At 41.5% G+C, this 26,287-nt stretch overlaps 1 protein-coding gene across 1 annotated transcript in view; it reads left to right on the top strand.

Moving 5' to 3' along the window:
- Positions 1-3,709: 3,709 nt before the first annotated feature.
- The window catches only part of frk (fyn-related Src family tyrosine kinase), a 118,467-nt gene continuing 95,889 nt past the window's right edge, over positions 3,710-26,287 (top strand). Inside the window, exon 1 of the mRNA XM_078212705.1 lies at positions 3,710-4,224. Within this exon, the coding sequence (XP_078068831.1) occupies positions 3,875-4,224 (350 nt within the window). The 5' untranslated portion in view covers positions 3,710-3,874. The remainder of the gene's footprint in view (positions 4,225-26,287) is intronic.

Genomic DNA, 26,287 nt, shown 5'->3' on the forward strand with positions numbered 1-26,287 from the left:
GGCACTTCTGCATGACAGCCTATCATAGGTGACTGATTAAGGTTATCAGTGACTGGTGTCATTGACAGATTATGTGGTTAATTCCTGGTCCTGGGGCAGGGTCATAGACCTAGCCCATAGCTTCCACTAGAGAACATCACATGGACCACAGTTCACGAGGGCATCAAAAAGAGGAGTAGTTTGTAAGGCCTTCAAGCCTACTCAGTCATTCAATAAGATCATGGTTGAACTTCTAACTCAAGTTCACCTTCCTACTTAATCCATTGATTCCCTTAGAATCCATAAATCTACCAATATCTGCCTGTAATATACTAAGCATCCACAGCCCTCCGAGTTGTTGAATTCTGTGATGTCAGTGTACCTTTAAGAAAGATTTTAAAAAAATTATGAGTTCTGCAGCTCTCATAGCTTAAGTGGTTTCTTAGCTCACAGTTTCAGTGATGTCATTGTTGCCAACTTGACTGGAAATGTCCTTTTATTGCTACTTAAGTGGCTTAAATGGAGTTGTTTGTGTTCACTCTGGAATTAGTTTTACGATCCTGCATTGTGTTTGGACAGTTTTTTTCCATTTTCAGTTTGGAGCTGCAGGTTTGAGTTTCAGTTTTAGAAGGAACAGCAAGCTAAAAATAAGTGTTTTTCCCTGTTGTTTTGAAAATTCTGTTGGTTAGCTGAAAACAAGATCTTGTTTTCGTGAAGGGTGGAAACGTCCTGTTGTTGGGGGCTGGACCAGAGTCTCTCTTGTGTTTTGGGAAGCCGTCTTGTCTTCAAACTGTTCTGAGTGAATCAAGACCGAGGGTTTTCAATTCTTCAACCAAAGGACTCTTTTTCCAGCACATGTGAGCATTACTCTGTGTTGTGTTAAAACAGTGAAAAGGGTCCTTTGTCTATGGGATTGGTTAGGTTGGAACATTGTAGATATCTTTGTTAAAGGTTATACATTATCATGATTGTTTGTAATTGATAAAAGTTCTTGCTAATTTTCTTACTATACATGTTAACTATATTCTTAACTAAACTTTGTTTGATAAAAGCTCCCTAGTGGATCACTTGAATCATATCTGAAGTGAAACATCTCATGCTTATTCTTGCCAAATTCAAGATGCAAAACATATGATCCAGGCGGGCTCCATAGAACACTTTGGAATTTCTGACCTGAACCATAACATTTCCCAAGATTCACAAATCTCTGAAAATTTAGCTCCCATGCCTTCACCCCCCCCAACTAAGTCATTTATATAAATTGTAAAATGTTGAGGCCCCAGCACAGTCCCCTGCGGAACTCCGCTCATCACATTCTGCCAATCAGACAAAGATCCATTTATGCGTACTCTCTGTTTTGTACTCTCTCGCTCAAGTGAGGCTGTAAAATCCCATCCACTGTGTCTACAGGCTTCCCTCATGACAGCACATGTGACTCATTTAAAGAACTCTAGCAAGTTGGTTACACATGATTTCTCTTTCATAAAACCATGCTGATTCTTTCCAATTACCTTAAGCTTGTCTAAGTGCCCCTTATAACCTCTTTAATGATTGATTCTAACATTTTCTCCACAATAGGTGTCAAGCTCACTAGCCTATTTTCTGCCTCCCTCCCTTCTTGCATAGTGGGCTTATATTTGCTACTTTTCTGACTGATGAAACCTTTCCAGAATCTAATGAATTTTCGAAAATTAACAATCTACTATCTGCATCTACTATTACATTCATCACCTCCTTTAAGACCCATGCATGAAGTCTGTCAGGCTACAGCTCCATCAGTTTCCTCAGTACCCCTTCCCTAATTATTTTAATTTCACCAAGTTTCACTTTGATTTGTAGCTATTATTGGAATGTTTCTTGTATCCTCATTAGCGAATACAGAAGCAAAATATGTTTGTTTAATCTGCTATTTCCTTATTATCTACTATAAACCCCCCACTCTCACTCTCTCAAGGATCAACATTCGCTTTACTTACCTTTTTTCCTGTTTAATTACCAGTAGAAACTCTTGCTATCTATTTTTACATTCCTAGTATCTTCCCCCTTGTATGTTAATGACCTGTGCAGGACTGTTGAAAGCTTTGAATTTTTAAAATATTTTATTTTTATGGGCGTTGCTGGCTGGCCAGCATTTATTGCCCATCCCTAGTTGCCTGAGGGCAGTTGTGATTCAACCATGTTGCTGTGGTCCTGGAGTCACATGTAGGCCAGGCCAGGTAAGGATGGAAGATTTCCTTCCCTAAAGGTCATTAGTGAATCAGGTGGGTTTTTCTGACAATTGACAATGGTTTCATGGTCATTGGTAGACTCTTAATTCTAGATATTTATGAGTTCAGATTCCACCATCTGCCGTGGTGTGATTCGAACCTGGGTCCCCAGAACATTAGCTGAGTTTCTGGATTAATAGTCTCACGATAATATCACTAGGCCATCACCTCCTCCTAAAATCTGCAACCAACAGGGATAGGATAGTTGTAGGAGTAACAGATGACACACACTCAGACATGTTGCAAGTGAACGAAGATCTAACCCTTGAGAAAGCAATCCAGATTGGTGCAGTAGTCTGAACTCTGTGTGCAGCACAGGTACATTTTAAGAGTAGAAGGTAAACCGTTGGACAAAGGAAACCCCACAGTCTAGCTAGTTAAACAGTAGAGAAACAGGGAGTGGGATTTTCCGGCCCTGCCTGCCACGGGGGTCATCTGGCCTTGCTGAAAGTCAATGGACAGATGAGTTAGTGGGTGATAGGTTATTGGGGGTAGGCAGGAATGTGGGATTGAGGTTACAATCAGATCAGCTATGATCATATTGAATGGTGGAGCAGACTCGAAGGACCAAGTTGCCTACTCCTGCACTATCAAATAAAATGTGACTTTTTTTGTGTTCATGGGATGTGGACTTTGCGGGGTCGGCCAGCATTGATTGCTCATCTCTAATTGCCCAGAGGTGGTGATGAGCTGCCTTCTTGTAACAAGATGTCACAACAGATGACTAAATGCTAAGTCAAAGAATTTAGTTTCAGGGAACATCTTATAAGGAGAGATGGAGAAGCTTAGGCAATGCCACAAATTAGTATTTGAGTTTAACAGCATGTTTTGTTCCAAAACAAATAACCCGACAGCTTTTCTAGAATGAAGTAAAATTTTATTCGGAACTTTCATAAAAATCTGTTCAGACTTACCTGCATCACTGAATTCTTTCAAGTTTCAAAGCAGAAGCATTTTTCAGCCTGCAATCAATCATACTTGATAATCGTAACAGCTGTAATCTCCCCAAAGGGGAAAAAAAATCAAAGACCAATCGGATTATCATTAATAATAAAATACTTATAGAAGCCGCCTTGGAGGGGGGGGGAGGGGTACGCAGTTTTTTAAAATTAATAGCATATATTTTAATTTATTGCGATATTAACAACGTGTGGATGTTAGGTGGCAGAGCCTATAAAGTTCATTTAAGCTTATTACTTGAATCTTCCGCCATCAACTTCAATCCGAGTGACAATAAACGTAAAAAGAGTATTTTAAAAGGTTCACCGATTGAAATGCAATTTTTCCAATGATTTGAGCTTTCGGTGGAACCCAGGACCAGGAAATGAAAGCAGTTTCTGTTTACAGGACCTGTCTGATCTGGGTTAGGTTGTGTCGACACTGGGACCAAGTTTCAGTGCGGATTCTCTGGCACCTGATTTTGAGAGAAACACTTCCTGTTTCCAGTTCCAAGAGGGGAAAGGTTTGCGCCCAGAAACAAAGCGAAGGGAACTGGCAGAAGCCTGTCTCAGGTCTATCCCTATCCTATTGAAAGACTTTCAAGAGATCTTTGCTCGCTGCTTTTCTTTTTTACGAATGTCTTCCCCCTGGGAGAGAGAATAGAGCGGACCGAGTGAGGAGGGGCAGTCATGGGCAATTTCATACGGACTCACTGTGTGTGTCTCAGGTGTATCTGTCCCTGTGTCTTCGACACGCCCAAGCCCAAAGAGCCGGACCGGGTGGTCGAGAACAAAATGACCATCCCGTCCCGGCCGCTGCCGCCAGAACCCGCGCTGCAGCGCAAGATCTACGTGGCTTTGTACGACTACTCGGCTCGCACTCCCGAGGACCTGAGCTTCGAAGCCGGGGAAAGGCTGGAGGTGACCGACCAGTCGTTGGACAACTGGTGGCTGGCTCGGTCACTGTGGCGAGAGGACGGCAGGCAAGGCTACATTCCCAGCAACTATGTTGCGCCCGACAGCAGCATCGAGGCAGAACCGTGAGTAGACAACACTGCGTTCAGTCCCTGTTAACAGAAACGTCAGCATAGGGTCCTGAGCTCCACTCGCCTCCTGATTGAATATTGGGTCTGTGCCCGATTAGCTGACCTCTGCCAAAGAGCAGATCAGGATATCAGAATAGTCCTGGACATCACCCAGGCTTCTGAATCCTGATCAATAACTATTACATTTAGAAAATTGTTCTGATCCCTGTGGTGTAATAAATGACCTGTTGAAATTCACTCCCTGGGCTTCATCACCACATAAATCCGGTATTGGAGTGCCATTGGATAACTTTATCCTCTACGGTTTACTTTGCATGGTTCTTTTTTAGATTTGCATTTCAACAAGTTGTGGTTCTGAACAATGAATCTTTTGATTGACTTAGTTATGAATGAATTTTCACACAAAGGGTATGTTATCTATGAACTACTGTTATCTGGGTACATATTTTCTTTGTCATTCTTGATTTCTCTAACAAATGCAATTGCATGATTTATTGTTAAGTTGTATTGCGCTGGAAATAAACAAAATAGTTGGTGGATCATGTGCTGTAGTTGCAGTCTATTGGGACTTAGTGAGCGTTTGCATTATCAAACGTCAGTACACAATTGCATTAATATTTGAATGGGACTCCTTTGCTATTTTAAGGCAGATACTAACATGTTTCAGTACGCTAGCAGCTCAGCTTACAATTAAAAAATTCATGCATTAGTCAATTAAGTGTCAGAAACCAAACATTTCAGGGGACTTGTTGTTGAAGTTCTGGCTGTGATTGTTAAAGCTCCATATAATGAGATGTAAGTTATGAAGGTACATGAGGACGACTGTGAAACTAGGGAAAATAATTAGGAAGGTACACAAAAAGGGCAATAATTGGAAACAAGTGGGAGGATATATTTTAAACAATTAACCTGGCACGTGGGTGAATGTTTCTATATATGCAGTCGCATTGCAAAACACTTCTGATAGTCACTTTAGAGCTAAGTCAAAGAGTATCCATTGTCACAAACTTGAGATAATTTAAATCAATACCTATCCAGTATTTAGTTAAGGCTTCACTCAAAGTGTTGTGAATCTTTGGAATTCTCTACCGCAGAGGGGAGAGGTCACACAACACCAGGTTATAGTCCCAACAGGTTTATTTGAAATCACAAGCTTTCGGCGTGCTGTTCCTTCATCAGGTGCACTCCAAAAGCTTGTGATTTCAAATAAACTCCGAAAGCTTGTGATTTTAAATAAACCTGTTGGTCTATAACGCGGTGTTGTGTGACCTCTCATCTTGTCCACCCCAGTCCAACACTGGCATCTCCACATCATGTCTCCCACAGAGGTTTGAGGATGTTCCATCATTGAAACCTAAGACCAGTCATGATATTATTGAATGGCAGAGCAGGCTTGATGGATTATGTGGTGTACTCCTATTCCTGTGTCTTGTGTTCTTGCATTATAAGTACCGCAACAAGTATTTGAGTCGATTGTAGCCTGGGACTTGCCTGTTTTTATTTGCCACATTGTATTAAGTCCAAGCCCGGGACTTGCCTAATATTTATTTGCCACATTGCATCTCTGATTTTAAAATGACCTAAAACCATTGATAAGGGTGTCCTAAATATTTCCCTATTCTCCTCTGCACTTTTACTTATAAAAATGTATAATCCTATTTTAGAGGGGTGAAAGAGAGAGAGATTTAGCTATTACAAATCCGGCTGCTTTAATGTGCCCTGTTTTGTCATCTCAATTGCCTCTTCACATATGATATTCCTTAATGAGGATTAAGTCTTAAGTTTACAGGAGCTCATTTGCCTTCAAGCACTACTTAACAAATGACTCATGGAGTGATTAGGAATATTTCCATGACTGTGTGAGCAAGTTAGAATACATTGCCAAAATTGGTAATTGTCAGTCCGTGCTGATCAGTGATTACATTCTTTTTACTGAAGGTGGTAGATATCTCATACCATAATCAAGGTAAAGGGAAATATAGATTCATCAGGTTTCACTCTATAGGTTATGCAGTGTATTACAATTCACTGCGAGTCCTAGTTGCTATGGCAACATGCACTTTGACATTCATGTTGTCGTGACGGCACAAGCTCCAATTTTCCTTCCCTCACCCGGAATCTCTACTGCTCTTACTGCTTGGCATTGGTGTGTTTTGAAAGGGTTTGCAGGTTGATACTCAACCTGTTTGGCAATGTTATGAATGTACCTTCCTTGGCCATCAAGATTTTGAGTGGGACTTGAACCTGTAGCTTCAGGCTTAGAAGGAGGAACACTATCCACTGCACCACAAGACCACCTTGTAACCTTATGAGCACTGGTAGCACTGGTAATGTGCACATTGGTAATGCTAACTGTTGGGGGAGTCCAAAAAGAAGCAATGGAAATTATTAGTGAGAAAATGAGTGAAATTTTGCCTTGATTCTATAAACATGTTTCAAGAGTCTGTGATTACCCAGAGTACATCACTTGATAAACTTAACCAATTCACTCTCAAAATATCCCAATTTATTTGAAAGAGAATTGCAGGTTGCTACAGCATATAAACACTAATGCTAAATGCTTTGTTTATCTCCCTTTGCACTACATTGCCTAATCCCACTCCTCTGCTGGCTTGCATAATATTTTAATATTTTTCAAGCAGCTATCCTCTTTTTTAAAAAAAAATCACAGATATTGCTGTAGTTACAGCTTGAGACAGAGAATTCCACATTCTAATTGTAAATTCTAAATATTTTTAATTTCCACATTATTCGAAATTATCCCTCCTTATTATCATGCCCTCCTTTTGGCTACAGATAACTTTCTTAGCTTTAGCAGAGAAAACATCCTTAGTCTCTCCACTCTCTTTTCATGACAGCAATTCTTCACACTTGCTAACTTCTCAGTGAATCTATACTGCAACTTTTCTGTAGCATTTATGTACTTTGTTACAGACAAGGGACAGAGACAGACTGCACCCATTAATTCTTCGAACCTTCAGTCCGTAATGAGTGGTTTAATTATGATAAGGCAGAAAGATGTTTCCAACACCCTGTTTATATACAATTGTTTTTCTTTACAAAATCACGAGCAGTACACTTGCTTGGATTTTTAAATCCACTATCTTGGAAAAGGTTTATTACTACTACATACACATACTATATGCAAAAGAAAGAATACAGTAAGAGAATAGAGTTTCACTTCTGTGAATATTAAAACCACACAGACTAGTTCACAGTTCACATTATTATCAGAATCCAGCGAGAGGGATCCTGTCACTCAGCTGTTAATCCAGGCGAGTCCAAGTAAGTGAATAAAGGATATTGTGAAATTTACTTCAGAATAAGCGATGTGCAGCAAGTTGAGAGAGGCACCCTTGATAATATTTGTAGCCAGAGGACCTGTTTACTTTAGCAGGCAACTTTTAGGATATTTTGGAAACAGATTTCGAGGAGACCTTAAACTTGTGGCTTAGTTAAAAAAGGCTAGATGTTGTAGCCAGGTTTCTGCAGTGATGTTACGTCGCCATTCTGTCATGCTGCCTATGTGTATGCAAAGAAGTAGGACATGTCATAAAAGGGCTTTCAGGGATGAAAGAACTTCAGCCATTGATATACAGTGGGAAGCAATCAATTCCCAATTCCAAATTTCTTCCTGCACCTAGTGGTGCACTCAGGCAGATTTTCATCTGTTTCCATAGCTGGTAATTCCTGGAATGGGTTACTAGTCTGTTGGCAGAGCCTTACAGCTTGAGGGGCACCACTCTACAACAAGCAGGGCTGACCAGGAGTCTCTCCCACTCTTACCACCAACCATTGGCATGTTGGAAAGATTTGCAGGTTGACTCTCACTCTGGCCGTATTATGAACACCCCTTTCTTGCCCATCAAGTCCTGGGTTGAGACTTTAACCCAGAGCTTCGGACTCAGAGGCAGGGACGCTACCCACTGTGCCACAAGACCTTCTGAAGCAATCAATAGTCGGCTCATATTAATGAAAAAGCTTCCATCTCTCTTGGTCAAAGCCATTGATATACAGTGGAGGCAGAAATGAGTCCTTAGAACTTTTTGTGCATAAATCAGTTTAGTTAGTTCCCCTGTGTTACCTTGCAGTTCTGGAAACAGGTCATCTGAGGCTTACTGTGGTTTTGGGGTGAGTCTTGACAATGTTAAGTGTGGCATTCCACAAGGCTCTGGGCACTTTAATCCAGTAAAAAGTCTCACAACACCAGGTTAAAGTCCAATAGGTTTATTTGGTAGCACAAGGCACAAGCTTTCGGAGTGCTGCTCCTTCACCAGGTGACTCACCTGATGAAGGAGCAGTGCTCCGAAAGCTTGTGGCTTGTGCTACCAAATAAACCTATTGGACTTTAACCTGGTGTTGTGAGACTTCTTACTGTGCTTACCCCAGTCTAACGCCGGCATCTCCACATCATTTTAATCCACCCAGGTGATCTGTAGCAGCCAATGCAAAAGTCCAACAATGACCATTTTTAAGAGAAAATATAGCTTTTAACAATTTATAATATCTTCATGTTTGCTTGACATGACAACTTCCTATAGTGCTAAACAGTGGCTGCACTAAGGTCTGTAGAAGATCAACATTGCCCTCTAAGCCTCTGTACACAAATTTTTATGCCTTTAAAGACAGCAGCATATATAGGTAATAGTACCTCCCATGTCAAGCTTTCTCTATTCCTCCATACTATTTAAAATCTTTATATTAAAGACCTGTTTACTTCCATTATTATTTCAAAATGTATAATGAACTTTGTTCCATTGAATTACCCTACCAGCCACCTTGTGATATAGCTGGATCAACTGTTTTGCTTCTGTAGTCGTATCATTTACATGATGATGCATTATGACAAGTAAGAACATCCCAAAACTGACTCTGGTGGAACACCATTCTTTGCCTTTTGCTCTTTAACCATCCAATGATTGGCATGTTGCCAAACTCCCCTTAATCTTATGTTCTCTTTGATCTTATGAAATGTTTATGAAAATGATTAGCGACCAAATCCATCATATTGCCTTAAGTATCATCTGTTATTTCTTCAAAAAATTGTACAAGGTTATTTTGTGCCTTTGGGAAATTCCCACTGAATACTGATTAAACTTATGTTCTTTCAAATGCTTAGTAATTTCACTCCATACAGTATTATTATAAACTTTAATCACTTATTGACAACTGAATTAAAACAAACTGTCCTGCCTTTCATTTTTAAAAGTATTTCACTCTCTAGTACCCAAGCTCAATATTAATTCAATAAAATTCTGGAAAAATAGAGCTCACTATTTGTTCCTGAACATCAACTTCAAGATCTTTGTGGGGCTATGAATAGAAATATTTGTTTTTATAAGAGATTAAGTACTTGGGGGACATATTTATTTTTCTAAGGGATTAACTATTCCAAGTGATTTAAATATATTGAATGAGTCTTTATCAGTTAGTGTTTTTTTAATATTGTGAAATCTGTAATGAACATAAGAACATAAGAAATAGGAGCAGGAGTAAGCCATCTAGCCCCTCGAGTCTGTCCCGCCATTCAATAAGATCATGGCTGATCTGAAGTGGATCAGTTCCACTTACCCGCCTGATCCCTATAACCCCTAATTCCCTTACCGATCAGGAATTCATCTATCCATGATTTAAACATATTCAACGAGGTAGCCTCCACCACTTCAGTGGGCAGAGAATTCCAGAGATTCACCACCCTCTGAGAGAAGAAGTTCCTCCTCAACTCTGTCCTAAACTGACCCCCCTTTATTTTGAGGCTGTGCCCTCTAGTTCTAGTTTCCTTTCTAAGTGGAAAGAATCTCTCCATCTCTACCCTATCCAGCCCCTTCATTATCTTATAGGTCTCTATAAGATCCCCCCCTCAGCCTTCTAAATTCCAACGAATACAAACCCAATCTGCTCAGCCTCTCCTCATAATCAGCACTTTAAACATTTAGAACATTATTTTATTTAATCTCACCATTGCTTCTAACGTCTGCACATGGTGGATAGCAAGTGAGTTGGCATGGAGTGTGCAAGAGCAATGGGTGGTGAGTGGGGGCATGCATTGGCATGAGTTGGCACTAGGTTGGCATTGGGTATATAAAAGGTTGGGGGATCATGGGTTGACATGAGTTGTCATTAAATTGGCACGTAGGGTATGAGGGGCCATGGAAGCTGGGTAGAGGGGGATAGGTTGGCACTGAAGGTAGGAGGGGCTTTGTGGAGTGCAGATGGCATGAGTTGACAGGGATGGGGCATGGAGAGTGTATGGAGGGTGTGAGAAGCGAGGGCTTGTGGGCTGTTTTTGATTTTGCTGTTTATGTTTTTAACAACTGGGACAAAGTCCTGGAGGACCAAGGTGACCTCTGAACTGGCTGAGCAAGCCATTCATTTGTATCAAATTGCTACAAACAGTCAATAAGGAATGATACTGGACAGATCATCCAGCTTCGACCTAGGCACCAGAAACAACAACTGCACATCCAGCCACATGATCCTGCCAAGTCCTCCTTGGTGTTGGCACCACTTGGAGGAAGCACTGAGTGACAAGGATACAGGGTGTACCCTGGGTGGGTGATTTCAGTATCGATCACCCAGTGTGGCTTGGTAGCAGAACTACTGGCTGAGTTGGCTGAGTGTGAAAGTAAATAGCTGCTAGACTGTGTTTGCAGTAGGTGGTGAGGGAAAAGCCAACTTGACCTTTTCATCACCCATCTACCTGTTGCAGCTGCATCTGTCCATGACAGTATTGGTGGGAGTGACCATTGTACAGTACTTGTGGAGATAAAGAAATCCCTGTCTTAACATTAAGGATATCTTTCATTATGGTTGTGTGGAAATAATAACATACAAAACGGGATAAATTGTGAACAGATCTAGCAAGTCAAGACTGGACATCCATGAGGTGCTGTGGGCCATCAGAAGCAGCAAAAAATGTATCCAAACACAATCTATCACCTCATGGCCCAGCATATCTCCCATTCTACCATTATCCTCAAGCAACGTTTGTTGAAGAGTGCAGGATGGCACAGCAGAAGCACCAGGCATAAAAAATGACGTGTTAACCTCATGAAGCTACAACACAGCACTTTAGAGCTAAGTGAACCCACAACAAACAGATCAGATTTGCAGTCCTGCCACATCAATGTGGACAGTTAAACAACTAACACAAGCCTCCACAAATATCTCTATCCTCAATGAAGGGGGAGCTCAGCTCATCTGCCCCATGGTGGTGTTCACCACCACCTGCTGAAGGGCAATTAGGGATGGGCAATAACCGCTGACCTAGTCAGGGGTGCCCACGTCTTTGAAAGAATAAAATAATGACATTGCTTCAATTTATTCAAGCATGCATCATGGTTATTTGTTGAGACTAGCTTAGTCAGAGAGCAAAATGTCCTGGCACATCTCATTGGCATAAATTAATGGTTTCAGGGAAGTTAGGGTCATTGCGTTATTCTGCAGAAATGATTGTGTTTTTGCATTCATTCTTTATTCTTTGTTATACTCTGTGGGACATGGCTGAACTCACACACTCAGCTGGCCCTCCATTCTGTACATTTTAAGGGATATTGCCCAAGATCACTCTCTCACTGAAGTATTTGAAATGTGATAGGTAAACTGAAATCCCTATAGGAATCTGCCAATCAACACCCTGAGATGGGCCCACATGTGGATTGTATTGACTCTGTCTTTCCTGCCCCTCATTTTCTTATCACGACTGGCTGTTCCCACCATACACTGATGGGAGGCTCTTCCCTCTTCCACTTCTCCATGCTCCTATCCTCACTCCACACACCACACCCCTCATCTTGCTGAGCCTCCATGCAAGTTGCCATTCTCCTGCTCCCTGCCTTTGTACCGCAGAGTTCAACAGGGAAATGCAAAGCCAATTGTTGCATGCCACAAGTAAACAAACCTGAACCGTGTGCCACAGATTTTGTTGCGCTGCTGACTTGACCTTGAAGGTGGGACGTAATTAAAAATAGCTTTAAGCTAATAAGTATTCATGGCATGCAAATGTATTACAGATGGGAAGCTGCCATTGAACAGTGTGAGGCCTGACATGCCACTAACACATCACTGGCATAATCTCTGCATCTCAGACTGCCATTGGGAAATCAATATTTTAGCTCCTGCCTAATTCAGTCACCCCACACGCTACATTTCCTGCTCTTGCAGGATCCATAAAATCCGCCGCCCCGCTTAGAAACACGCTTCCAGATTGGTTAACACGAGAGTACAGAACAAAATATTGTTGTTTGAATAGAAGGTTAAAATTGCATAAGCCAATTAAATATTATAAACATGTTGCACAGCTGGTGACAAAATACTAATTGTGTATCCATCTCTCTGGAATTGTTGCTATATAAAGCTATATCGGTGTTGAAAAAGTACTTTTCACAAAGGAAACAAGGCACTAGCTGTTGGTTAGATTTATATTTTTCTTGCTTGTTACCATGTAACCTTTCTTGATTCAATTGCTGTTTCTTTTATTGGTTACATTATACCTGAAATTGGCCAGAGAAATAGAAGTGATGCACATAAATCTTGTTGCCACATTCCTGAACCGTGCTCTGAGAGAGTGAGACTCCTCTTTCAGAGTTGCACCTCATGATTTTCAGGTTCTGGTGTTAATACAAGTGAGAATCCAAAGTTTCACTATTCTGCAGCAAGTTACAAGACACACAGTGAAATAAGTAAGAAAAACAAACCAAGCAGGTGAGGAAAATTATGAGAGAAACTACTTGAGAGCCAACAACAATATACGTTAAAAAAACTGTTCAAATGTAATTAAAGATGACCAGCTGTTTCAGGTGGGAGGGATAAGCAGCCTAAGCAAGTGCAGAAGAGTGAGGAGGATTGATAAGATTTTGAACAATGTCTCAAAGACCCAGAGGTAAAACAAAGTAAAGTAGGTAAGATGTGGTCCAGAAGTATGATGTGTACAGCTGAAAGCTCTGCTGCCAAGTGAGGATGACTGGGACAGACAGGATGCAGAAGAAACTAAGGTCAGATGATTGTAGGAAACGTGCCTGGAATTGAACCTCCCAAAAAATCCAAATTAATAATAATCAGAAGGATAAAGAGAAAATTCAAATGAAATTTAGCTGTACCAAGGGCAGCAGTCGGAAGTCTTTTCACTATTATATAGCAAGAAACTTATAAAAGAACAATTAAGGGTGCACGTTGACTTTGAACTAAAAATAACTAACTTCCAGAAGGATTCATCAGGCAAGGCACTATTAGCAAAGCATCCATTATAAGACATTCTGATGTGAAGTTGCTGGCGTTGGACTGGGGTAGGCACAGTAAGTAGTCTCATAACACCAGGTTAAAATCCAACAGGTTTATTTGGTAACACAAGCTTTCGGAGCACTGCCCGTTTATCAGGCATAGTTAATATTGAGGTGGACTGTGACGAAATACAAGACATTAACATGCTTGCTGAATGGATGCATAAATGGAAAATGAATTTTATTGTAACTATTCTGTAATGGTACATCCTAGGAGGGATAAGCAGGCCACCTATTTGGAATATAGTTTCAATAGAGTACAAGCACAAAGAAATCGCGGGATACAGATTTACAAATCATTCAAAAGTAGCAACACAGATTAACAAAGTCATAAAATTACCAACAAAGCACTGGAATTAATTTCTAAGTTCTAAAGGGATGGAATTCAAAAACAGACAAGTTAATGTTAAACTTGCTAAGTATCTTGCTTAGACCACATTTAAAGTATTGTGCACAGATTTGTTCTGAATATTATATTAAGATTATAGAAGCATTGGAGAAAGTAGAATGTGGAACTTTCTACACATTGAATGTTTGAGGTCCAGTTGCCAACTCTGATTAAATGTATTCCTGAAGGTTTCAGCAATGATCTTCCATCTCCAGCTGCCTTGCTCACAAGAACCTCCAGAAGAATAATCTTGAATTCTTGGAAAGTCCAGAATAATTCGGGATGTTTCTAAACTCAGTGGTAGGAAAGATACTGAAATCTTTGTCAAAGATGCAGTGGCAAAATATCTTGAACCCTGAAATGTAACAGAGTAGTCGCTAAGGTTGAGGTGAACAGTTTTGATGTATTTGAAAGGAAGCTAGGTCATTACAAATGGCTGCACAGAATGTTCATTAAAGGAACCTATTGTAAAGGGAATGAAATGTTGGTAATATGGTGTGAATGAGAATTTGATGCGGGGGGTAAGGCGGTGCTGCTTTTTGCCTTTAATACTTAGTGATTTGACTAAGCTTGAGGTAATAAGTACTTAAAATTTTATCCAGCAGTTAACATTTAATGCAACTTATGATGTAGAACAAACTTTAAAAAGTAGGTAGAAGTAAGCTAAACTAAGATATGGTGCAGCCGAGTCTATGTTTGCATCACAGTATGTGGATAGTAAGGCTGACCTGAGGGAATGCATTTGCAGTAAATGTCTCCAGCTCAGAATTACTAAGCTGAGTTTGAGATATTCTGATACGTAAGGGTGAAGTAGTATCTGGAGAGTTTATTCCTGAACTCACTCATACCTGGTAGTGAGGTCAAGTTCCGAATGGGGTTGGTTTGATTAATAGCACTCGGGTGATTTAGTGAGTGAGGATCCACAGAAACTGATCCGATCCGACTGGTATAATGTACTTGCTACCTTTGAGAACAAGGATAAAGACTTTCAGAAGGACAGGGAGACTGCTGACATTGACATCCTGAAACAGGAAGCTGTCAAAGGGGAGAATATGGAGTGCAAGGGGAATGTAAAGTGATAGTTATAGGGGCTTCAGTAATTAGGAGGAAAGATCGCATCCTTACGAAGCATGATCCCACAGGGTATGTTGCTTATCTGGTGCCAGGGTGATGTCTTAAACTGATGTGAAAACATATTGGAGGGAAAGGATCCAGTGATTGTGGTCCATATTGGAGGGATAGGTAAGAGGTTCTGTTTTGAGAATGCAAGAAGCTAAGCTAAAGAACAAGACCCCAAGGGTTGTAATCTCTGGATCATAGCATTGCTAGTGATGACTGAGAGTAAATCAATGGAGGTAGTAATTTTTCAATTGAATTTGTTCTGTTTCTTTTATGGACAGAACATTTCTGAACAATTTTCTGTACTCTCTCTCACTCCATCCTATCAGGGTTTTAACATGCAAACTGGTGTCACCAAAATATTGTTCCCTGATTTGTATCCTTTCTTTCAACCTTGAAGTTCTGCACAATGGGCATCACCCTTCATCTTAATAGAAAAACATGCTCCATCTCATCACCTTTTTTTGTTCAACACAGCTTGCTGTTAAAGCCTGGCAAATAATTGGTTCTTAGCGTATCGTTTAGAACAATTATTCCATAGAATCATGGTTTTTGGCTGGACCCAAAGGCTGAACATCATCCACCCCCCCCCCCCCCCCCCCCCAATGTGTAACTACCCCGCCTGCTGAGGCTCCCCCACTTTCCCACCAAGGCCTGACCACCTACCCCTCAAGCTTTGATCACCCCAATCTTTGACTCTCCCCAGACATTGGATCCCCCCTCTCCCAACCCCCAAATCCCTTTCACTTATTTTAGACACTTAGCTGCTCCCTGGCCTGGTATTTCACTGCACCTTTCAACTTCCCTGGTTTAAAGCAACTAGTGGCATAAAAAATCATTCATGGCCTCTTCACTCCAATTGTCCTGTGCTTCGATGTGGGCTCTAGGCACCCCCTGCACTGCTGGGAGCTTGCCCAACCTGAGTTGGAAGGTTGGACGAGACATGCTGGGGTAAAAAAACACCAGAGAAATTGGCCATAGAGTGACAATATCATGCTGATTGCCACTCCAAGGAAGTCCAAGTCCAATATATCTGATAAAATGTCTTGCCGCAATCTTGATATCTTAATTATCAATTCAGTTTCAGTTATTTTGCATTTAGTTTCAATGTGGGATTCAACAATATCTCCCCAGTCCAATTTTATAAACTTAACTAAAATGTCAACATGTGTCGAATTACTACCAGGCTTTTCAAAAATAATGGCTAACCTTTGCTTCAAACACTTTCATTCTATTTATTATAATTGTTTGATGATTTATAGCATTGGAAAATGGGTATGAAGGGATGTGTTTAACTTGATAGTGATGAGGCTTTGCAAAGGACAAATACACTTTGCTAGAACTTAATTCTTATCATGCTTGAGCAATTGGGCATGACCAATCACAGAATCCTTACAGTGCAAAAGGAGGCATAGATTGTACCAGAAGGTATAGCATGTGTAGAAGTTATAAATTTCAATGTGGTTGATAATAGTTGAATTCTAGTGATTTCATGTCAATCATAACGTTAAATTTACTTATGGATACAGATCTTTTGTGATATTACATTCCTGCACATTTAAGGTAGTCACATGGACACTGGGATGACATGGATTCAAAGGAAGTCACGTGAGAGAAGCGCAGAAGTTCCCCGTTGGGCACGGGCAAACACTGCATACAAGAGCTGCTGAGAACTGTTATTAAACCCTTACTGTTGTTAGTCCCTTAATCGTCAGTTATTGCAAACTGGTAACTGCAACATTTACCATATACTGTGCAATACATATAATACTACAGTTAGGAATGAAATAACTGGAAAGATGTTATTTCAATCTGACATGCAGAGCCTCCAACAAGTAGCCTCTTATTTCAAAATCATTTTAATTCAAATTATTGGCTGAGTAAAATGTTTTAAACCATTACATTCTGTCTCTTCTGTGACATTTGAATTGTTGCCTTGGCCAAATGTTAGCCAGTACCTCTCCCACAAAGGAAGGTTGCTGTGAGGAATGAATAAAATTAAAATCATATTGACGCATTTGGAAGTGAAAGTTCACCAAAGTTAGAGCGACGCAAGGGTAATTTTATTCTGCAGCAGGGTGTCCCATGGAAACAAACATAGAAAACAGTTATAATTATTTGAGGAACACACCATAATAAAATATGCTATGATTCCAGTTGTCCTCGTTTACTGATGTACAACCCAGAATCTTTCATCTTTTGCATGTCAGATGACACTGACAGATCAAAGACAAAGTCATTATCTTGTATCCCTTGTGAGCTTAATGACATTTTTACTAAAAATATAAAACAGCTCTTTTCCTAAATTTCTCATACGGAACTACTCATTCATATGCTGTAATGTTAAATGAATGGAAGTCCACAGCTTGTCTTTCATGGAGAACACAGAGCAGATTGTTTGATTAGCAGGCTTAAATAGCAAACAATGGCTCTGGCAGTGTTTGCTGAAAGAAATGTTTAAGTAAAAAGAACATGTTGCTTAACACTGGGTGTTCCCATTAAGGAGCTTCTTCTGTACAATTGGCAATAGCTTAGAGCATTATTGCATAGTGTTTCTGCATTGGATTGCAGGGAACATTTTATTTGACTCAAATTAAAACGTCAAAGAACCAATTTGTGATTTGGTGTATACTTTTCTTATTAAAGTTCATTCTCAAACAATATGTGCAAGGATAGTCCTGATTGACAGTTGTTCCTTTTAAATGGTTCACCTTGGTATTCTTATAAAATCTAGTCTCTCCATTAGGAATACTACTTTTTTTCAGTTTTCTGTGTTACTCTTCAAATATCGAGCACTGCTTCCTTCTGTATTTGCCTCAAGGCCTTACCTCCTCCAGAAGAGATTAAGAAATGATTTATGGAAGAAAAATGTGAAACTACAGTTCTGCCATTGAATGAGGAAATGGATTTTCACAATTAATGGAAAGGAAGAGAGCCTGTCTCTCACTTTTTACCTGGTAATATTTTGTCCGAAAAGTAGAACCCAGTCGCTCAAACCAATTTTCCCAAATGCAGAAAAGCAACATGCAAAAATTACCTTCCTGAACCTGGAAGGAATACTGTGTGCAATGTAAACGTTTCCGCAGTTCATTAGGCCAGTGACTGGCAGCACTGTTAAACTCGGTAAGAATTGAATCAAAATTTACTAAAACGTAATTATACCCCCCACTGTGTGCATGTTTACCATTTTATAGCTAGAACTGGCTTCATAAGCCAGCATATTGAATGTGGGATGGATAATCAGTCTGCGAGCTGATCTCAGCAGGGGATGAGAACAGTGAACTGAAACAGAAGTAGCCAAAGGTTACTGAAAAACTAATCAGGAATGCTGGCAGCAAATGAGCTTATGTGGTTCTTAATTGAGGACATTGCCTGTTTTTTGAGGGTCTCTGCTTGGTGGTTGCGGGATGGAATTGCATCAAAAATCATCGTGACCCTTTTTGCTGAGTCCCCACTTGCTAGTATTTTCATTGGCGTTTTTCCCAGCCTGGCTCAAAAGTCACTCATTTCAAGTAACGAGTTAACAGGATCCCAATGCAGTTTTGAGATACTGATTGGCTGAACATGAACCCATTAAGATGAATTTAGTAGTGGGTGGATTTGGTCCTGCCACTGGGCCCAAAGCAAGGTGCGGGGGTGTGGTGCGGAGCGAACCTGCTTCGGCTGTCTTTGGGACTGGGGGTTGGTGGTACCTTGTCAGTGTCAGCCAGTTAATTGCTGCCATTGAGTGGATTGAAGACAACAAGCCCTCTGCAAGAGCTGCTGACCAATCATTGGGCTTGCAGCTCTGCACGTTCGGCATTGCCACTGGGAGGGAGGTTACTGCTGGGGCTGGAGGAAGTGGATGCAGTAATGAACACGTGCCCTCAGAACCAGGGAAGTGGAGTCTGGGGATGCTGCGGCCAGTCAGGCAGGTGGGGACAGGCGAAGGGTGATGGCACAGTTAACACAGGGTTGGTCATTTTCGCCAGGGCATTCATCCATGGGCCAGAGTGTCCAGAAATGAGAGACACTTGCAACACAAAACTGCTGGAACCCTGGTGGCCTCCTCAAGCAGAGGAGGGCCTCTCTCACCACTTGATAAATGGCAGTGGAGATGGGAAGAGTCCCTTAATTGGCCACTTTTGTGGCTCATTTGGCCACAGGGTGAGAGGACTGTGTGCCACCACCCCCTCATCCCCCTCCCCACCCACCCATTGGTGAGATGGCATGGCAGCAGCAAAACAATGGGACCCCACCACCACCATTTTTCAGGAACTCCCTCCTCCTAGCTTGTTCCCAGATGGCTGGTAACACCCAGCCCATTGGAACAGATATTGGTTGGGCTAACCAACTATTCTTAAAGTGACTTCCGCATGATGCACAAAAGGAGAAAAGTTTCTGTTACGTTTTTTAAGAGGAGGAGCGTGAATATATTTCTCACTCACAAAAATCTTACGGTAATTGAAAATCTTTTGGTTTTAATTTGAATAAATATTGTCGACTTCTGACCTCTACAGAATGTGTATTCAGTGACATCAAATACTTGAGTAATTGAACACCTTCCATACTTGCTGGTAGCTTGAAAAGTTTCAGCAGCAGTGACCAGAATACAATTAGATTGCAGAGGTTAAAGATACAGGGAGAAGTGAGACCAACCCTTGCTAAAGACTGAAGAACTTGCATTGTTATGAATACTGTAGCTGTCAACCAATATAAGTTCATTACGTGTCTCACTGTTGTGTAGGGGAGGTTTTTATAGGTGTGGGCTATGGAGAACCTAATTGGTAACACCCTTGCCACTGAATTAGAATGTTATAGAATCCTTACAGTGCAGAGGCCATTCAGCCTATCGAGTCTACGCTGACTCTCTGACAGAGTATCTTACCCAGGCCCTTTCCCCCTCCCTATCTCAGTAACCTCACACATTTAGCATGGCCAATCCACCTAACCTGCACATCTCTGGACTGTGTGAGGAAACCAGAGCACCCAAAGGAAACCCACGCAGACACAGGGAGAATGTGCAAACTCCACACAGACAGTGACCCAAGGCCGGAATTGAACCCGGGTTCCTGGCGCTGTGAGGTAGTAGTGCTAGGTTCAAGTCCATCTCCAGACAGTTTGACACACAATCCTGGCTGACATTCCAGTGCAATATTATCCTGTCAGAGGTGATAGCTTTCAGATCAGACATTAAAGGTGATCGAAAAGATAACATGGTACTATTTTGAAGGAGAACAGGGAAGTCCTTGCAAATACTTCTCCCTCAACCAATATAGCAAAAAAGAATATCAGGTTTCCATCATGTTGATACTTGTGATATTTGTGTTGATACTTGCTGTGTGCAAACTGTGTGTCATAGAATCCCTACAATTCAGAAGGAGGCCATTCAACCCCTTGAGTCTACACCGACAACAATCCCACCCTGGCCCTATCCCCATAACTCCATATATTTACCCTGCAATTCCCCCTGACATGAAAGGGCAATCTACCACAGCCAATCAATCTAACCTGAATATCTTTGGAGTGTGGGAGGAAACTGGAGCACGCTGAGGAAACCCATGCAAACATGGGGAGAACGTGTAGGCTCCAAACAGACAGTCACCCAAGTTCGAAATTGAATCCAGGTCCCTGGCATTGTGAGGCAGCAGTACTAACCACTGAGCCACCATGCCGCCCTACCTGTCATGTTTCCTACCTGAGAACAGTGACTACTTAATTGACTGCAAAGTACTTTGGGGTGTTCTGAAGCCATGAAAGGTGTTTTGTAAATATAAGTCTTTCTAATTGACATAAGCAAGGTCCTTTTTAGGAAGAAGTAGAACTACAACAATTATCCTTGGGCACTGCTAAATTGGAAAGAAAGAATACCAAGTGCCAAAGCCAATCACTTTAGAACCTAATACACGGGCTGAAATCCCTCAGGGCGCTCTTGTACTCTCCAATGCCAACCAGCTAGAGTTTGCTGGGGTAGCAAGAGGGCAGCTCCTTTATGTGTAACAGCTGGGCACAAGTGCCATCATGGTGTTGTCACAACCGTGGGAAACCGTGACTGTGTGGTAGCTACCTATGGCTTCACCACTGTTTAAAGCAGATCTTTTCATTACAATACAAGGGAAAACTCTGCCCGAAATTTGGCTGCCACCTGATGTGTGGAATTGGAAATGGACCATTTCTGAGAAGTTACTATGTGGATTGCACCTGCGGGGGCGGCGGTGTCATGACCCAGTACGAAAAGATTTGTCAAGACAATGTGGAACTGCTAACCAGACAAAATATACAACCGGCCGATATTTCAACTTCCTGTGAAGGATGAAAGAACTCCATTTCTTGATCGTTTTCACTGTCTTGAAATGTGTCCAATGTTTCTGAGATAAAACATCAAAATGTGATGACTTGTTGTACAACAATGGCTACCACAGACAGAATAATCACATTGCTTTGGAATATATACCGACAGCTGGGCTTTAAGAATTGGGTTTTACCAAGCCGACACAAACACCGTCAGAGATTTTGGGAAAAAGACTGCAGCAGAGAAACAGGCAGAAGTTGATATCTCTTTTTTCCTCCCAAAATCCGTCTACCAAAGAACTACCAACAAACCAAGATCTAGCAAGGATTATAACATAGATTCATAGAATCCTTACAGGACAGAAGGAGGCCATTTGGCTCATCGAGTCTGTACTGACCATAATCCCACCCGGACTCGCTTTCCGTAACCCCACACATTCACGCTGCTAATTCCCTGACACTATGGTCAATTTAGCATGGCCAATCAACCTAACCCACCCATCTTTGGACTGTGGGAGGAAACTGGAGCCCCGAAGGCACGGGGAGAAATACAAATTCCACACACACGGTGACCCGAGACTGGAATGGAACCTGGGTCCCTGGCGCTGTGAGGCAGCAGTGCTAATTACTGTGCCACCGTACCGCCCATAATAGGCTTACATTAACACTGCAATGAAGTTACTGTGAAAATCCCCTAGTCGCCACACTCCAGAGCCTGTTCAGTTACACTGAAGGAGAACTTAACGCGGCCAATCCACCTAACCAGCATGTCTTTCGGACTTTGGGAGGTAACCAGAGCAGGCACGGGAGAATGTGCAGATTCCACACAGACAGTGACCCAAGCTAGGAATCGAATCCGGGTGCCTGACTCTGAGGAAGCAGTGCTAACCACTGTGCCATCATGCCGCCCCATCTTTTACATATACCTGCTCCAAGGACTAGATAACTTTAGTAAGAAGTTTAACAACACCAGGTTAAAGTCCAACAGGTTTATTTGGTAGCAAAAGCCACACAAGCTTTCGAGGCTCTGAGCCCCTTCTTCAGGTGAGTGGGAATTCTGTTCACAAACAGAACTTATAAGACACAGACTCAATTTACATGAATAATGGTTGGAATGCGAATACTTACAACTAATCCAGTCTTTAAGAAACAAAACAATGGGAGTGGAGAGAGCATCAAGACAGGCTAAAAAGATGTGTATTGTCTCCAGACAAGACAGCCAGTGAAACTCTGCAGGTCCACGCAACTGTGGGAGTTACAAATAGTGTGACATAAATTCTGATCAGAATTTATGTCACACTATTTGTAACTCCCACAGTTGCGTGGACCTGCAGAGTTTCACTGGCTGTCTTGTCTGGAGACAATACACATCTTTTTAGCCTGTCTTGATGCTCTCTCCACTCCCATTGTTTTGTTTCTTAAAGACTGGATTAGTTGTAAGTATTCGCATTCCAACCATTATTCATGTAAATTGAGTCTGTGTCTTATAAGTTCTGTTTGTGAACAGAATTCCCACTCACCTGAAGAAGGGGCTCAGAGCCTCGAAAGCTTGTGTGGCTTTTGCTACCAAATAAACCTGTTGGACTTTAACCTGGTGTTGTTAAACGTCTTACTGTGTTTACCCCAGTCCAACGCCGGCATCTCCACATCATAGATAACTTTAATCAGCTGGATGCTTAATAATGAATGCCTTGAAGACAAGTAAAAGACTTCTAATTGTATTCTCATCTAACTTTTACTTAGACTCTAATGTTCCTACTTCTGACACCAGAATGAATGTGACATTGTGTCTTTTATCTTTTCTCTCCGGTTTAGTGGCGAATAAACTTGCTCTTCCTTTGATGTCAGAAAGTTGTGTCGATTGGCTTCTTATTTTTCACTGCATAGATAGTGAAAAAAGCATCTACGGGGAAAAGCAATTTAGAAACCTTTGTTGTGAGCAACCGGGGAGGCTGAATGAAGGGGAGTCCGTTCCCTTCTTCTCACCTGGTCGTGCATACTGGTGACTTCCTGCCCAATGTGATGGGAAAATTCGACACCTCTTGCCACTTTTGGAAAGTGGAGGCACGAGGTTGGGGGTGGTTACTTGGTCTCGCCCCACTGTCTCCCACCAATCTATGCCAGAAAATTGGCAGAATACCAATAGACTTAAGATTTCAAAAGTATTTTGTAACATCTTCACATTCTGCAACAACATTTGGGATCAGCTGATTTACATCCTAATGGAAGTTAATAAAATGCACTTCAATCTTGCTGTTGCAGTTCAATTCGCACTAAATCTCTACCTGACAAGTCATATTACAATCTATAAACCATTCTCTATTATTTCCACTGAATTATTGCAAGCAGGATTTTGATACCTTCAAATGCTTTACAGCTAACCTATCAAGAAAATTGCCTTCTTGCTTAAATCTGTCTTGGCAGCATCATTCACTGTAGCTGCTTGGCAGTGTACTTAATGAAACCTCATCTTGTGTAAATTGCACATTTCAGCTAATGTTATTACATCAGCTGTGAAGATGATGAACTGAAGAGCAGAAACACATCTTGTGTGTTTATTTTAATGAAGCGCATCTCAGCACCTAGCCTGGATTGATTTTGTACCATGCTCAATGACATGGCATTTCTGTCAACTGCAAGGTTGAATCAATCCCTAAATTATACAGAGACTTATTTTCTCCACGTTGCAGTTTTTTTTTGCAGCAAAGTGGTTTATTAAAGGTGATTTGAAGATTATAGTCAGTGAGTTTGTGCTCAAGGTAATGAGAGATAACCACGCTGCTGAATCTCAGATTATCCTCTGACCTTCCTGTTACAAATATTATTTAACTGCAAATAAAATTGGAAATTGCCAAAGAGTTTTGGATCCTGGCACTCACGATCTGATTGTAAAATATATCCTTGTTTGTCAAACACCAGGACAGCAAACAGACTTGGCCCACAGTGAAAATGAGAATGTTTCACTGATTTACAATGTATTGATTGCAAGTATACCTATCAATTGGGACAAAGCTGGAATCATTTTGATGGCAGTACTAACTGTAACATTGTAGCAATTTGACTTAAAATCTGGTGGAACGAAAAACTACCAAACTGAATAAGCCATGATGTAGAGTTGCCGGCGTTGGACTGTGATAGGCACAGTAAGTAGTCTCACAACACCAGGTTAAAGTCCAACAAGTTTATTTTGTAGCACGAGCTTTCCGAACGCTGCCCCTTCATCAGGTGAGTCACCTGATGAAGGAGTGGCGCTCCGAATGCTTGTGCTACCAAATAAACCTGTTGGACTTTAACCTGGTGTGAGACTACTTACTGAAACTGAATAAGTTCAGGCACAGTTAAAATCAGAGGGTGGTTACATCACAGAAGGAGCACACCTACCTCGTTCAGCTTCCAGACATGTAGCCGTGACTGAAAATAGTAATGCTTGATAGTTTAAAGTGTTTGCAAATTATAAGGTTGAGGAAATAGCTTTGGGGTTGCAAGATTCAGGTCAAACCTTTAGAACCATAGAACCATAGAAAATTACAGCTCAGAAATAGGCCTTTTGGCCCTTCTTGTCTGTGCTGAACCATTTTTTGCCTAGTCCCACTGACTTGCACTTGGACCATATCCCTCCACACCCCTCTCATCCATGAACCTATCCAAGTTTTTCTTCTGTTAAAAGTTATCCAGTAGCTCATTCCACACTCCCACCACTCTCTGCGTGAAGAAGCCCCCCCTAATATTCCCTTTAAACTTTTCTCCTTTCACCCTTAACCCATGCCCTCTGGTTTTTTTCTCCCCGAGCCTCAGTGGAAAAAGCCTGCTTGCATTCACTCTATCTATACCCATCAAAATCTTATACACCTCTATCAAATCTCCCCTCATTCTTCTACGCTCCAGGGAATAAAGTCCCAACCTATTCAATCTCTCTCTGTAACTCATCTTCTTAAGTCCCGGCAACATCCTTGTGAACTTTCTCTGCACTCTTTCAACCTTATTTACATCCTTCCTGTAACTAGGTGACCAAAACTGTACACAATACTCTAAATTCGGCCTCACCAATGCCTTATATAACCTTACCATAACACTCCAACTTTTATACTCGATACTCCGATTTATAAAGGCCAATGTACCAAAGGCACTCTTTACAATCCTATCCACCTGTGACGCCACTTTTAGGGAATTCTGTACCTGTATTCCCAGATCCCTCTGTTCAACTGCACCCTTCAGAGTCCTACCATTTACCCTGTACGTTCTACGTTGGTTTGTCCTTTCAAAGTGCAATATCTCACACTTGTCTGCGTTAAATTCTATTTGCCATTTTTCTAGGTGGTCCCAATCCCTCTGCAAGCTTTGAAAACCTTCCTCACTGTCCACTACACCTCCAATCTTTGTATCATCAGCAAACTTGCTGATCCAATTGACCACATTATCATCCAGATCATTGATATAGATGACAAACAACAATGGACCCAACACCGATCCCTGCGGCACACCACTAGTCACAGGCCTCCACTCAGAGAAGCAATCCTCCACAACCACTCTCTGGCTTCTTCCATTGAGCCAGTGTCGAATCCAATTTACTACCTCCCCATGTATACCTAGTGACTGAACCTTCCTAACTAACCTCCCATGAGGGACCTTGTCAAAGACCTTGCTGAAATCCAGGTAGACAACATCCACCGCCTTCCCTTCATCCACTTTCCTGGTAACCTCCTCGGAAAACTCTAATAGATTGGTCAAACATGACCTACCACGCACAAAGCCATGTTGACTTTCCCTAATAAGTCCCTGTCTATCCAAATATTTGTAGATCCTATCCCTTATCACACCTTCCAATAACTTGTCCACCACCGACGTCAAACTTATTGGCCTATAATTTCCCGGATTTCTTTTGGAACCTTTTTTAAACAATGGAACAACATGAGCCACCCTCCAATCATCCGGCACCTCCCCCATGAATACTGACATTTTAAATATGTCTGCCAGAGCCCCTGCAAGTTCAACACTAGCTTCC

This window comes from Mustelus asterias, chromosome 5, assembly GCF_964213995.1.
Source record: "Mustelus asterias chromosome 5, sMusAst1.hap1.1, whole genome shotgun sequence".
NCBI lineage: Eukaryota > Metazoa > Chordata > Chondrichthyes > Carcharhiniformes > Triakidae > Mustelus > Mustelus asterias.